Source organism: Pseudonaja textilis, chromosome 1 (assembly GCF_049901715.1).
Source record: "Pseudonaja textilis isolate UNSWEBS1 chromosome 1, rPseTex1.2, whole genome shotgun sequence".
NCBI lineage: Eukaryota > Metazoa > Chordata > Lepidosauria > Squamata > Elapidae > Pseudonaja > Pseudonaja textilis.
In genome coordinates this window covers 164,995,652-165,009,435 of record NC_141990.1, presented here as the reverse complement: position 1 = coordinate 165,009,435, position 13,784 = coordinate 164,995,652, and the positions used below count along the sequence as shown (strand labels likewise).

Sequence of the window (13,784 nt, the reverse complement as noted above, 5' to 3'; positions counted from 1 at the left end):
ATTTTATTTGAGTTTTCACAAAGAGAAAAAAAAAATACAAATAAAACATCTTTTTTTGAAAGCAACATAATCCCGGGTTACATTTCTTCGTCCAGACACAAATTCAGGTTCATGCTCAGTTTTATATTCTATTCCATATCTTACTACTATTTTACATTTTCTGCATAGCTTCTCCCCTCTTTTAATTTTCTCAATTTTATTTTAATTATCTCAATTCAAATCATTGTATTTATATTTTTTGTCTGTCCTGTTTCAATTATCTATTATCTTTTCTCATTAAACAAAATTTCTCCTGTAGTTACTGATTGGAGTATGACGCCTTTATATCTTTTCCCTAAAGTTGTAACATTCAATATAATACATAACTTCCATTCGGATTCTGCTTGGTACACTCTTAAAATACAGACTGTATTCTTAAAAAAAGAAAAAAAATATAAATGTATATAATTAAAACAACATTCCATTCCAAGTCAATTCTATCATTAATATTAATATTCCCTTCCTAATTCAATTTTCTCATTTATTTTATTTCACTTATTTTATTCACAAACATTTCACTAAATTACACTAAATATTTTATCCCTCATTTTAATCATACGTTGTTTCCAATTTTCTAAAGTTATTTCTATTACTAATATAACAATACAATCTTATGTATCTTTACAGAATCCCTTTTTCAGTTAAATTTTCACCCATTATCTCTAAATAGGTCCTGTTTTTCTATATCTTGCTCCGGTCCTTTGTAACTTCTTGTCCTTTCCTTCTTCCCTCTCTTCTTCTCTCTCCCCTTTTTACTCCCTTGTCTCTCTACCTCTATTTCTCTCTTCTGTATTCCCCTTTTCTGTTGCTTTCCAGTATTATACTTATTTTTCAAATTATTTTTCTTTTCTTTGGTTGTTTTTTTTAAGTCTTAAATTCTTCATTCTCTTTCCCCCCTTTCCTTTTTCTTCCCCACATAGAATTACTTGTTCATTAAAGATGGCTTCTTCTTTGTCCCAGTCTTCTTGTTTTGCAGTCTTTTCTTGTTGTTTCTCGTAGTTCCAAATCTCCATTTCTAAGAATTGAAAGACGAAGCTTTGTACTTTTTAAGTTCCATTTTCAATTCATCCAGAAGTGGTGCCATTGTATAAATTTTTAAACAACCACCCGATTGATTTTAGTCATTCAAATATAATAACCAAGAATCCAAAGATCACCAAATAATCCAAATACACGCAAGCTGTTTCTTTTTTGCTCTTTTTTTTCACTTTCTCTTCCTGGGGTTACTATTTAGTTGCAAAGTTTCATTTAAAATGTATCTTTTAGAAGTCTTGTTGAAGTTTTACTTTAGATTGTTTTTAATTCCAGGCAGTCTCCTCCCTCTTCCAGATCCTGCCCTTATTCTTTTTCTCCCCCTTCCTGCTTATGAAAAAGAAAGTTTTTAATGTCCAGAAATCTTTATTATTGCTTTGGCATTTTGTTTTATTTTCAGCTTAATTGCCTATTGATGTCAAAGCGGATTTTTCCGATTTCTTATTTAAGTCTCTTAGTTGTCAGTATAGGGAAGGAGAGAGAAGAAAAAAAAGGGCAAACCTTTCCCTTTTCACTTTACTTCGCTGCTTCCGACACTTCTTTGGGAGCGATGTTATTTTTTGTAAGTTTAAATTCCAGGGTACCTTGGTTGTTGCTTTTACAATTTAACCCAGTCAGCCAAAACTTTCACTTCTTATCTTCCTCCTGCACATTCTTTTCCGGTCGAGTTCTCCTTTGTGGTGGCCATTTCTGACCACTGCTGCAACCACCTTCGGGAAAGGGAGTAATGGCCAGCTGAGGAGGAGAGATGCGGCTCTCCTCGACCCTGCTGGCAGTCTCCCCGCTCTTCACCACCTCTATGGGGTGGCTTAGCCCCGAAACCAGCTGGTTCAGGGCGCTCCAGCAGTGAGCCCAGACAGAAACCGTGCACGATCGCGGATTTCTGTCTGTCGCCAAAGCCCTTCAAACCGGAAGTCAACTTATATTGCTTATTCTTAATAAACCAGAATAAATGTGTTCTAGATATATATATACTCACATTTCTTTGCATGTAATAACACAAGCCCTTGAACAAATAATGGTGTACTGGTTAAACCTAATTTTCAGTCAAGGAATATTTGTGGGAAGTCTAGTTAAGACTCTCATAGCTGAACATATATCATAACAGTTGCAACTGTTACAGAACTAACTTTGCTTCTTCTTACTTCATTAAGGATTCATCATCCTTTGTCTATATCAACGAACAGGTAAACCAAACTAGTTGTGATAGGGAACATACATGAACATAATCTCAAGTAATGAGAATTATGTGATCAGGATAATTTAGTTTAGGATTCCAGCACTGGAAAGGATTAATGTTCTCTTCTTCCACATGACTTTTCCTTGTTTACCTTTCCCCTCCATAGGTATTTGGCCCCTTAATTTACTGTTAACATTTTTTAAAAAATGAAAGTTTCTGATCATTGATGAATCTTCACATAATTTGTGTCAAAAGTGACTTATCTAATGAAACATACAATAAAATAATAAGTTATTTTATGAGTAGTCACTAAATAAGACAGGAAGAAATCGTACAAATGATATTCATTTTCACGTGCATTAAATGAATTTAGTTAATTCATTTATTCCCTTAAATCAAGGGAGAATTTGAAATTAATTGTCAAAGATGATAGATTCCCAAGCAGACTTGGTAAACTTGAAAACAAACTAGCTTATCTTTGTGAGACCATTCAATGGAATACTTTTGAATAAAAACTATTCAAAACTATTCAAAAATTTGCCACAGTCACTTATATGATCTAAATTGTTTGTAATTTTCCTAGAAAAGAATTAATGGTTGGAATGAGGTATAGTAGAACGTTCACTGAAAAATCAACCTTTAATGAAAGGTATAATAATAAAAAATAGGACATAGGATAACAAAAAATTGGAATATCCAGTGTCTATCATATGTTTACAACATTGTGTAAGACTATGGTGTGTGTTTACACAAAGAGAAAATGAGAGGGGAAGGGAGGGAGGGAGAGAGAGAGAGAGAGAGATGGATGAGAGATGGCTTAACAAAAAACACTTGAAATAATTCAAACATAGGCCTAGATTTTGGGGCCATTAGAAACCAAGCAGAACCTTGAAAATTAAGATAGGAGGCTGGCACTTTGCTATGTGTCATCTTATCTCTCACTCTCAATCTAATGCATATATTTTAATTTGGAAAAAGGAATTGGCAAACATCAAGAATGTCCATTTGGCACAAGTTCTCTGGGTTTTTAGTTATGAAACTTTCCCAGCTCTATCTGCAAGAGACAAGGATTGATCCTGGGATATTTTGGATACTGACTTATTCGTCTTGGAAGCAATGAAATCTATTGGAAATGTAAATAATAAAGATCCAAGGCTTTCTCCTACCATGTGCTTTGGGGTCACAAAAATGTCCTGTGCAGAGCATTTGAAAGAGCATATTTGAAAGGACATTAGTGCAAGAAAAGCATTGAACTTTTGAAGCAGTTGTGCTCTGGAAAGCTCTCGTGGCTGCTTTGAAGGCTGTCCCTAGATGATTCTACTTTCTACCTTCATATGCATGCATAGCTCTTTTTCCCTAGCAGCCCTAACAGATATACATGTAGGTGCAGAGAACTAGAGGCACCTGTTGAAACAATAATGACAGCTTCCCAAATGATGCAACTACTGTACTTTAATGCTTTACTTCAAAGTATTTTACTTGCACCAGTATACTTTATGAATTACTTCCTTATGAATGCATTGCTCAGGCATTCCATTCTATTATTATTTAATCATAGATTTCTAAATTGTTTTTTTCTAAGGCAGAAATTGTTCCCCATTATGGAAGATTCAAAACAAAGCAAGCAATTTTTTTTCTTTTTCCCAGGCAATATATGTATGTCTTTTCTTAGTCTTTTGTAGAACTATCCATCCACTGCTAAAAAGTAGGTACCAGCTTCCTTTCCAACTGGAAGCAATATATTTTTGTTTTGAAACTCAGCTTCCAGAGGGATAAGAAGCTGTCTATCTTTTTTTAAAATAACTGTTGGGAATCTAGGCATTATGATTCATCAGGGAGTTGATCTGTTTCCTCCACTACCTTATAAAATCCGCAGAAATTAATGGGTTTTACTATACAAATGAAGCAAGTATAATTCTTCATACAGCACACCAATTTCATTTTCACAGTCATTGATTCTAAACTGCATTTAAAAAAAAAATAATCTGCTCATTGAGAATAGATTGTTCAAGGACTATTGCAATATAGTAGTCAAAACTGCCAGACTTAAAGATGATTCATGGTTCATGATCACATTTCTAGAGGTATCAATCATTGTTGGAGACAGAATTCTGGACTGGACATTGCTTCCATCAAGCCATTTATCTCAGGTGTTCATCAGCTAGAAGAAACTTTTTTTTTCCAGTTCTGACCCAGGAGGCTACTCTGCATATGGAAGCTAATTTCCCAGTGTGGAACTGATTCTAAGAATTATATTGTGTGGCTTTAAACTGCTTTATTTCAGTGCTTTCAGAATGCTGTTTATTATTGCAGCTCTTTATCCCGAGTCTGAGGAGTTTAAAAAAATCATTAAAGAATTTCAGTGTTGCAAAATGCAATTTCTCTGGGAAATAAATCAAGGGCAGAAGATTACAATTAGAAATATGAGAAATCCTTTGGATGGTGGTAGTGTTTTTCCTCCAGTTTTCTCCTTTTAGAAAAGTTATTTCCAATATCTTGCTGCTCAGATGTATTGGATAATAACTCATATATATTTTACAACCCATACTTCCTAACCAGCTTTGCAAATGGAAAAGTTCATTGAAAAGGATGCTACTAACATTTGTATGTTTTGCAGCCCAATTCAGATGCCTCTTTGATCCCTGGGCTTGCCAGTAATTCTGAAGAAATGTGTACATTTTTAATTCTTTCAAAATTAATATGCCTTTTGCTGCATACTGAGCTGAAATGGTTCCTACTGAAATAATAAAGAATGTAATGCCAAGGTCAGATCTGGTCTTTAAATATGTATAAATGAGTAGCCATTATTACAACCTTATTTGTGTGTGTGTGTGTGTGTGTGTGTGTGTGTGTGTGTGTGTATTGTACGCACAGACACACAGACACACACATCCCCAATAATTGATTTGGGAGAACTTCATAAAATGTTTTGAAAAAGCACTATTAGGGTTGTGTTTGCTTCAAAAATGATTTGGAATTACTGTTTTATACCTCACTCAAGTGCAAATACAATGCTTATTCATTAGGACACAGTTGGCTTTTTTCAGCATACCATTTGAGCCCCCCAAAAAGATGTGGTTACTACTAGAAATATTTTTAAAGACGCACTTCTTTAAGAACTTGATTATATAAAATTAATTGATTTATATTTTCTTCAGGTGTCATGAAAGTCCAAGAAAAGATATGCATGCTTGAATGAATAGCAGTGAGGTATTGTTCTTGGGGTTGAGAGAAGTATAGAACACTTCTTCTGAGTCACTATCAAAGTCTGCAATATTCATACAATAAATGTTTTATGTGTAATATACACAAAAAGTAATAATTGAATTCCATTATTTTTAAATGTTAAATGTTCAGCTTCCGTTTTTCAGCAATGTTTCAGAGTTGCAGTGCAATGATTTTGTATGAAACAGTTACAGGTATAAACATTCTATCAGAATCTTGTGTTTCTCAAGAATAGTTTTATGATACTATAATTTTTTAAAAAAATATTTAAAAGGCAGCTCCCTCGTCTCCCAATTTGTGTGAAAAGTTGATTGGTATATCCATTTCAGTTTTACCATGATTTGATCAGAGTCAGACAAAAAGAATAATGTCATTAAATAGATATAGGACTTTGAGTTTTAAATATAGCACATATGTGCATTCGCATATACAAACATAATTATATTCATATTTGTTATATTCCAGAACATTTTCTCAACTTCATTGCATGGTAAAGTTTTCTAAGATGAAGTTGGATTTATTTTTAATCTAATAATAGTACAAATATAACAAAATACAGCTAGGTTTATCAATATAAGATTATTAATAGTGTACTGAGACAATAAAACAATAATAATCAGATCTCTAATTAGTTTTTCTAGTTGCATGTAGCCATATTTTTATGATTTTGCCATGCTGCATTATGCTATAAATTACTTTTCTCTTTTATGAATGCTTTCTGTAAACTGTTCTAAAATCCAATGCAACAACTACAGATTTACTTTCAGCCTCGAAGATGGAAATCCATGGACAGGAAGGTACGAGCCTTTTCGCAGCTACACCCTTGAGCACCAAGGAAGAAGAGAAAAGAAGTAAACCTAGTGAGCACTCCGTCCAAGATGCCTTAGTTCCACAGCCAGCAAAAACAGAGACTATAGAAATGAGAGAACCACAGCCCACAGGAGAAGAGATGACAGTCCCCTCTTCGTTGGGAGAAACTTTGGATGCCACTCTGCAAAAGAAAGAAGAGAATGCTTCCACAACACAAGAGCAAAGAGATTTGTCAACAGAGTTGCGTAAGAAAAGTACACTAGATGAAAAGGCCACAGAGACCCAGAAACCTGCGACAGAAGCGTCACCCTTGGAATCTAAAGATGATCAGATGACTGTTACAAAAAATGACTTTACCTCTCCTGCAAGCATTGGTTCTTCTTTGCCCTCAGAATCTGTAGTGGACATAGGCACAGTAACAAGTGCCTTTTTTCCTGAAACCTTACCAGATGTTCAACATACATCTGAACCAGAAGAGAGTAGCAAAACAACTCAAAAGTCTGCTATTACAGAGATTACCAAAGACCTTTCAAAAGATCAAACAAGGAAGAAAGAGCACATAAAAATACAGGAAGAAGATTTTGCAGTGGTGGCTACAAGTCCCTCACAAGCCATTGTAGAACAAACTCCAAGCCGTGTTCCCCTTTGGGAAGAAGAAAAAGATATGACTGAGGATGAAAGTGATGAAGGTACTGAACGGTACTCCATGTCCAGTAGACAGAAGCTCAGAGAATTGGATGATCAACCTTTTGCTGTATGTGACCAAAAACCAACTGTTCTAGGTAAAGAAGTTATTGGAAAAGACATTGATCCTAAAGAAGCAAAGGATGCATACAAAGCAGAAGACTTGGGAATAACTGGGAAATCAACGACATGGAATATTAAAAAAGATGAGAAAACACATGGTGCTGAGGTCATGGCAGACCAATTCAGTAAAGATTTTTTTCCTGAAAAATATGAAGAACGTTTGGATACTGCTGCATTGCATGAAACAATAGAGAAAGCCCCATCTGAAGCACATAAAGAGTCTCAGGAAGACATACATTCTGAAAAAGAAGGGAAAGGTAAAGTGTTTCCTGTTACAGATACAGATCCACACCAAATGAGGATAGAAGAAGATAAATCAGGTATGTCTACATATTTTGAAACTTCCACTCTTAAAGATGAAGTTATCAAGAGTGATAAAGTACAGCAAGGCAATGATTACTATGAACTGAGTGATTCAAAAGACCACATTTATGATATTTACCATAAAAATTCCCTTGTATCTAAAAATGAGACTGATGACTATCAGTCAGAAGCACACCAGCAGCCCAGTCCACCTGCTCATGAAATTGGATACAGTACCCTTGCCCAGAGTTTCCCAGAAGATGATGCTAAGGAACCTAGTTCTCCTCCAGAAAGAATGTATACTATTGACCCAAATGTGTATGGAGATAAGAGAGAACTCCACAGTAAAAATAAAGATGATTTAACTCTCAGCAGGAGCTTAGGGCTTGGTGGAAGATCCGCTATAGAACAGAGAAGTATGTCAATTAATCTCCCAATGTCCTGCTTAGATTCTATAGCACTAGGATTTAACTTTGGACGTGCTCATGATCTTTCACCTTTAGGTTCAGATATTTTAGATACAGCTAGTGGAGATGAAGGTGATGATTACTTGCCCGCCACCACCCCAGCAGTAGAAAAAGCTCCCCACTTCCCAACAGAAAGTAGGGAAGAAGCAGAAGAAGCAGAAGAAGCAGAAGAAGAAGAGGGGATAGAAGAATCCAAATTTAAAGAATCCGGAGAGATTCCGGTGGAGTCTTTATATGAATCGTCTTTCCTAGCTAAAGATTATTACAAAAATGGGACAGTAATGGCTCCTGACTTACCTGAAATGTTAGATTTAGCTGGCACAAGGTCAAGAGTAGCATCTGTGAGTGCAGATACAGAGATAGCACAACAGAAATCTGTTCCTTCAGAAGTGGTTGTTGAGGACAGCTCTGCAGACCAGCAGCTTATGACTGGTGAAAATCACATGACTCTAAAAGCTGACAGTCAAGTAGAAGATTTAGGCTACTGTGTTTTCAACAAATACACAGTACCATTACCATCTCCAGTTCAGGACAGTGAGAATTTGGCAGGAGAAAGCTGCTCCTATGAGGAGAAAATGAGGAGAGGTGTAGTTACAGATCTCTCATTGATAGAAGTGAAGTTGGCAGCAGCTGAGAGATCCTGTGAAGAAAAAGAGGTCTCTGAGGACTCCACAGTTTGGGGCCAGGACTTTGAACAAGAGAGAAAAGCTATTGATAAATTAGATACTGTGTTAGAAAAAAGTGAGGAACAAGCTGATGCTAAAGATATATCTTTTCCTGAAGATAGTGAACCTGAAATAAAGCTTGGTTCAGAGCTAGTAGATGTTAATGACAAAACTCTAGTCGAGCCAGAAAAAAAATCTTCATTAATTAAAGAAGAGGAAAATGCTATTGATGTTGCTGCAAATATAGATAATGCAGAAGTGTCCTGCAAACCAGACTATGATGCTATAAAACATGATATGGATTCTGCTGCTCGGCAAGTAGAACAGGAGTATCAGAGTAAATTAGGGGGTCATATCACTGAATTAGTTCCAGAGCAGAATAAAGAAGATCCAGAAAAGATCATATTACATCAAGAACCTGATCTATGTGCACAATTGGAATCTAATCATATGAAAGATACAGCTAAACTATCTGAAATTGAAATTAAGGAAAAAGGCCCTAAGCCTGATCTGGTGCACCAAGAAGCAGTAGATAAAGAAGAATCATATGAATCAAGCGGAGATAATGGTCAAGTGCAAGAGGGATTGTCTGGAGAAATTTCAAAGCCATATGAGGACAAAATACAACGAGAAAGCCCATCTTTACCAGAGGATGAACATGCAGCACCGTTTCCATTGGGAGAATCTGCTACAGAAAAAGGTATATCGAAAGTTATTCAAGAAGAAACAACAGAAACTCAAATGGAGAGCATAATAGAGCATAAAGTAGATCAGATAGATAATGTGGCGATAACTGGCACTGACAATGTTGAGAAGTTACCCCATGATTTAAAATATGAGAAAGCAAAAGAAAAAATGGAAGAAGAAAAGGAAGAGATTAAGCAACTGGAAGAACAAGAGGAAGAAGTAAAACAAACAAAAGAGGAAACCAAGCACAGGGAAGAACATGAAAAAGAGATTAAAAATGTAGAACAACATGAAGACATTAACCATGTGAAACAACATGAAGTAGAGATTAAGAAAGATGAATATGAAGAAAAGACTGTACAAAAAGAAGAGGAGGAGATCAAGCAAGCAGAAAGTCAAGTGGAGGAAAGAGATCAAGAAGAGGAAATCAGTAAGCAAACGTGTAAAGAAGAGGACTTGGAAAGACCCAGTGAAGAAGTATGTAAAGCTATCCCTATGGAAATACCTGAGCTCAAAGGAGTAATAGAATCTGTTGTTACAGTTGAGGATGATTTCATTACAATCGTACAGACAACCATTGATGAAGGAGAAGCCAATTCGCACAGTGTTCGTTTTGCTGAAACTGCACAGGCTGAAACAGGCGGAGAAGGTTTCTGTACTGAAGAGCCGGATATGGAGGCAGAGGTTATTGCTCATGTTGAAGCAGACTCAGAAGAGAAGTCTTTGGAACCTCCTGGCTCAGTTGAACAGGAAGAAATCCCAGTAACTGATTACAAGACAGAAATATATGACGATTATAAAGATGAAACAACGATCGATGACTCCGTCCTGGATACCGACAGCATATGGGTGGATACACAAGGTGTGCCTTATGCTTTTTCTTTCATTCATTTTGCTTTCAATATACTATATTAATAATTAAAAATAATTAATGATAGTGCAGTCATGAATGTTATTAAAATAATATCAGCATGAATCAACCAAATTGTTAAAAGATTATATCCCAGCAAAGTACAAATAACTAATCCTGTTTTTGTTATAATTTACTCTGATCCTGCAGATGATGATAGGAGCATCATGACAGAACAGTTAGAGACTGTTCCTAAAGAGGAGAAATCAGAGAGAGAATTGCGGAGACCATCTCTTGATAAACATAAAAAAGAAAAACCTTTAAAAACTGGGAGAGGCAGGATTTCTACTCCTGAAAGAAAAATAGCTAAAAAGGAACCTAGCACAGTCTCCAGAGATGAAGTGAGAAGGAAAAAAGGTTTATATAATACTTGCTCTTTTTCCTTTTATGCTGTACTGTGGGTTGCTCATCTGTATACTTTTTCATTAAGGACATACATTTGTGCTAACAGTATGACATATGATCCATACTACTTCCATCGCTTCACTTTTATGCTGGTGGTAATGGCAAATAAACATACAAATTTATCTTCTAAGATTCATTAATATTGTCAGCATCAAATTATCTACCCTAATAATATTGGTGCTGAGTATCTATGTAGCAGTATTTCTACCTCATTAATTATCATGGTTTCCATGTGAGTACTCTCAAGTCTAATCTTTACTAAAAAAAGAGAGAGAGAGAAAGAGTTGTCAGTAGGTATCCAGAAGACTTCATTTGATTTGAATCAAGGTAAATGTCCAACTCTCTGAATCAAACCATATCAGTCAAACCACAGCTAGGTTGGGAGCCTTCAAAACTGAATGTCTCACAAGGGTCTTCTGATACTTAATGTTTGTCAACTGCTCCTTTCTTTATATAGCTTCATAAGTTACCCAGCATTCAGGCTATCTGAATGTTCAGACAGGGGAATGGATCAGAATGACACAGGTACAGATTGGAATAGAAAGAATTTGCTTCCCCAGCCTATTAAAATGATATATGCATTTTTCGTAAGATGGTGTAATTTTGGAAGGGATGTGTATTGATAGGATGACAGAACCGGTGAAAGATCTAATATCTTAGATCATGTGGGCATTGGTACAGGCAACTCAGAGTTAAATGGCTAAGTCCGCACCAGCAGCCAATATGTTGATTTGTTGAAATATATTTCTACTTACAGTTTTTTTATTTCTGATTGTATGCTCTTGTTTTCTTGTCTATAGCTGTGTATAAGAAAGCTGAACTTTCTAAAAAAGCTGAAGTTCAGACTCACTCTCCCTCCAGGAAAATCATTTTAAAACCTGCTATCAAACATACTAGACCAACTCATCACTCCTGTGTTAAGCGGAAGCAGACAGGTGACTGTGCTGTCTTGAATTTATGCAATGTGGCTGGCAAACATAGACATTACTATTCTCATTATTATTATTTGTAGTCTCATTGCTCTATTGGCTGCTATAATTTTGATTTCAATTTTTTTCCTCTCTAAGAGTTTTTCAGCTCTCATGAATGATACTGCTTTTTTTTGTATCGTACTCTTTTCATTTATTATTATTATTATTCGGAGGCCATGATCATGAATGCTTACCATGCTTGGACTTCCCAAGTTCTGTAGCTGTTTATTGTTGATAATAGTGTTGTATAAATCTCTCTATTTTGTTTTGTTTTGTTTTTCATTTTTGCTCTGTTCTGGTGGGAAAGTGCAAATGGCTTTGAACCATGTTTTACATTTTTCCTTTATTCTTTTACTGTTTTTCTTCTCATGCATAAGTAATAATTGCGACATTATTCCACTTTGTATTTATATTGTGTACCATAACTCTTTCAAATTTGTGGGAACAAATTGATTTGTTTCCTAAAATTGTTATGTATTAAAGCACGGAATCTGAAACAAATAGCTATTTTTGAACAGAAAACCTTCCTAAATATGAATATTTTCTTATAGTGAAAAACTTAGAAAATACAGGAAAAGAAAATGAGGGACTACTTGCAGCTAATTATACACCTGTAATTATTATTAAGATAGGAGCTTTTGTAGTTGAAAAGATTAATGTAAATAATTCACAAGCAGCAACATTTGTGCAAATCTTTTTCAGGACAGATTTGCACACTTGTCAATAATTGTGTTTGGGTGATGTGCAAAAATTGATTGAAATATGCATCTTGGAATTACATGTTTGGTCATGTATGCTTTTTATTGCAATCAAAGAGGAGATAACAGAATTACAGTGCAAATGAGATAATGTTACTAATTCCAGGAAAATATTTTTCCTGACTATTCCAAAATATTTCTTCTCTAGTGTTTCTGTGGATATGGAACTGGAATGCCAATCCATAATTTATAGATGAAAAAAATCTTGTTAACAGATTATATTAATGCATCTCCAATCTATGCTAAGTAATAATTTAAAGCCAGAGAGGTTCTGGTAAATTCATTCGTCGTTACCTTTACTGACAAAAAGCTATATTTTATAAAATTACAGTATGAATTTGTCCTTACTGGACCATCTGTAAAAAACTATAACTCAGTCATATATTATCATTTATTTCATTGCAGACTTTTTGTGACTAATGCATATTTCTCTTGATTGAAGAGATTGATAGTGCAATATATATAATTCGGATATCTAAATGACACTGTCTGGATTCCAATAATTGTAGGTCTTGACTCTTGGTGTTTCATTTAGGTTGCATATTTTCTTAAAACTATTGATAAAATAAACCTGAAATCATGATAGATTAAACTGGCAAACCTATTTTTTTTTTAAATTGCATGAGCCTTCTTTCTTAAAAGTTCCAAGAAGTTTCTGTGGTAGGTGTTCCCAACCTGTGGGGCATAGCCTATTTATAATTGGGCTATGTGAGTGGTAAGCTGGCACATTCTCAGCCCCACTCGCAGTCTGTCCCTCACACAAATTAAGCTGTGCACACACCTGCCTGCCTGCCTACCCCTCACAAAAAACCATCTCTTCTTGCCCCCTCCTGTGCCAGGCCACCAACCCGGAAAGGTTTGGGAACACTGCTCCATGAGAAGCATCCTGCCCCCCTATGTAAAAACAAAAGAGGACTCCTTTATCTTTAAAAGTCTTTTGCATTGTTTTGTTGTCTTTAAAGAGGAAGGTAGTGGGCAATGAATGTGCCTTTTTTCCCTTTCTTTGGTGTAAGATCCATAGGTTTCCATATTCAAAAGTAGGAATAAATACCAACTAAATTTCCTATGAGGACAGCATCAGACAAAATGTATATAGCAATGACAACAGAAATATCTGTCCTTCACACATTTGTGGCAGAAGTAATTCTGCAATAGCACCTTCAATTTCATCCACACTTGGGACTGGAATCTTGGTATTGAGCAAAGTGGCCATTAAACAACAAGCCCAAGTGACTGCTTCGTTCAAAGACTCCCAGTTGTAGTCATTAAGCATTTCCTAGGTCAGTGTGAAGTAGTAGTCCTCTTGGCAGGGAGCCCTTTTGCTCCCAAAAGTTTTTGCAGCTCAATGAAGGACTTTAGCTCCACACCATGTACAGAGGAGGATTCTTTTGTGAGGCTGCAGGAACAGAGATGAAATCTTCAGGTTGCCATGATGTTCAGAATTTCAGCACCATTTCTGCAGCCCACATGAGAGCTTCAGCTTTTCTCTGTCCCCTCTGCTTGCAATCTTCCCGGTCTGCTTCCC

At 35.7% G+C, this 13,784-nt stretch overlaps 1 protein-coding gene across 25 annotated transcripts in view; it reads left to right on the top strand.

Annotated features, from left to right (window-relative positions):
* MAP2 (microtubule associated protein 2) overlaps positions 1 to 13,784 on the top strand; it is a 254,639-nt gene that overhangs the window by 204,417 nt on the left and 36,438 nt on the right. For 21 of the 25 annotated variants that reach the window (XM_087919629.1, XM_087919627.1, XM_087919625.1 and 18 more), the window contains 3 exons: positions 6,244 to 10,077; positions 10,276 to 10,482; positions 11,331 to 11,465. The exons of the other annotated variants lie outside the window; for them this stretch is intronic. In XM_087919629.1, the coding sequence (XP_087775755.1) occupies positions 6,244 to 10,077; positions 10,276 to 10,482; positions 11,331 to 11,465 (4,176 nt within the window). The remainder of the gene's footprint in view (positions 1 to 6,243; positions 10,078 to 10,275; positions 10,483 to 11,330; positions 11,466 to 13,784) is intronic. 25 annotated transcript variants of the gene reach the window in all.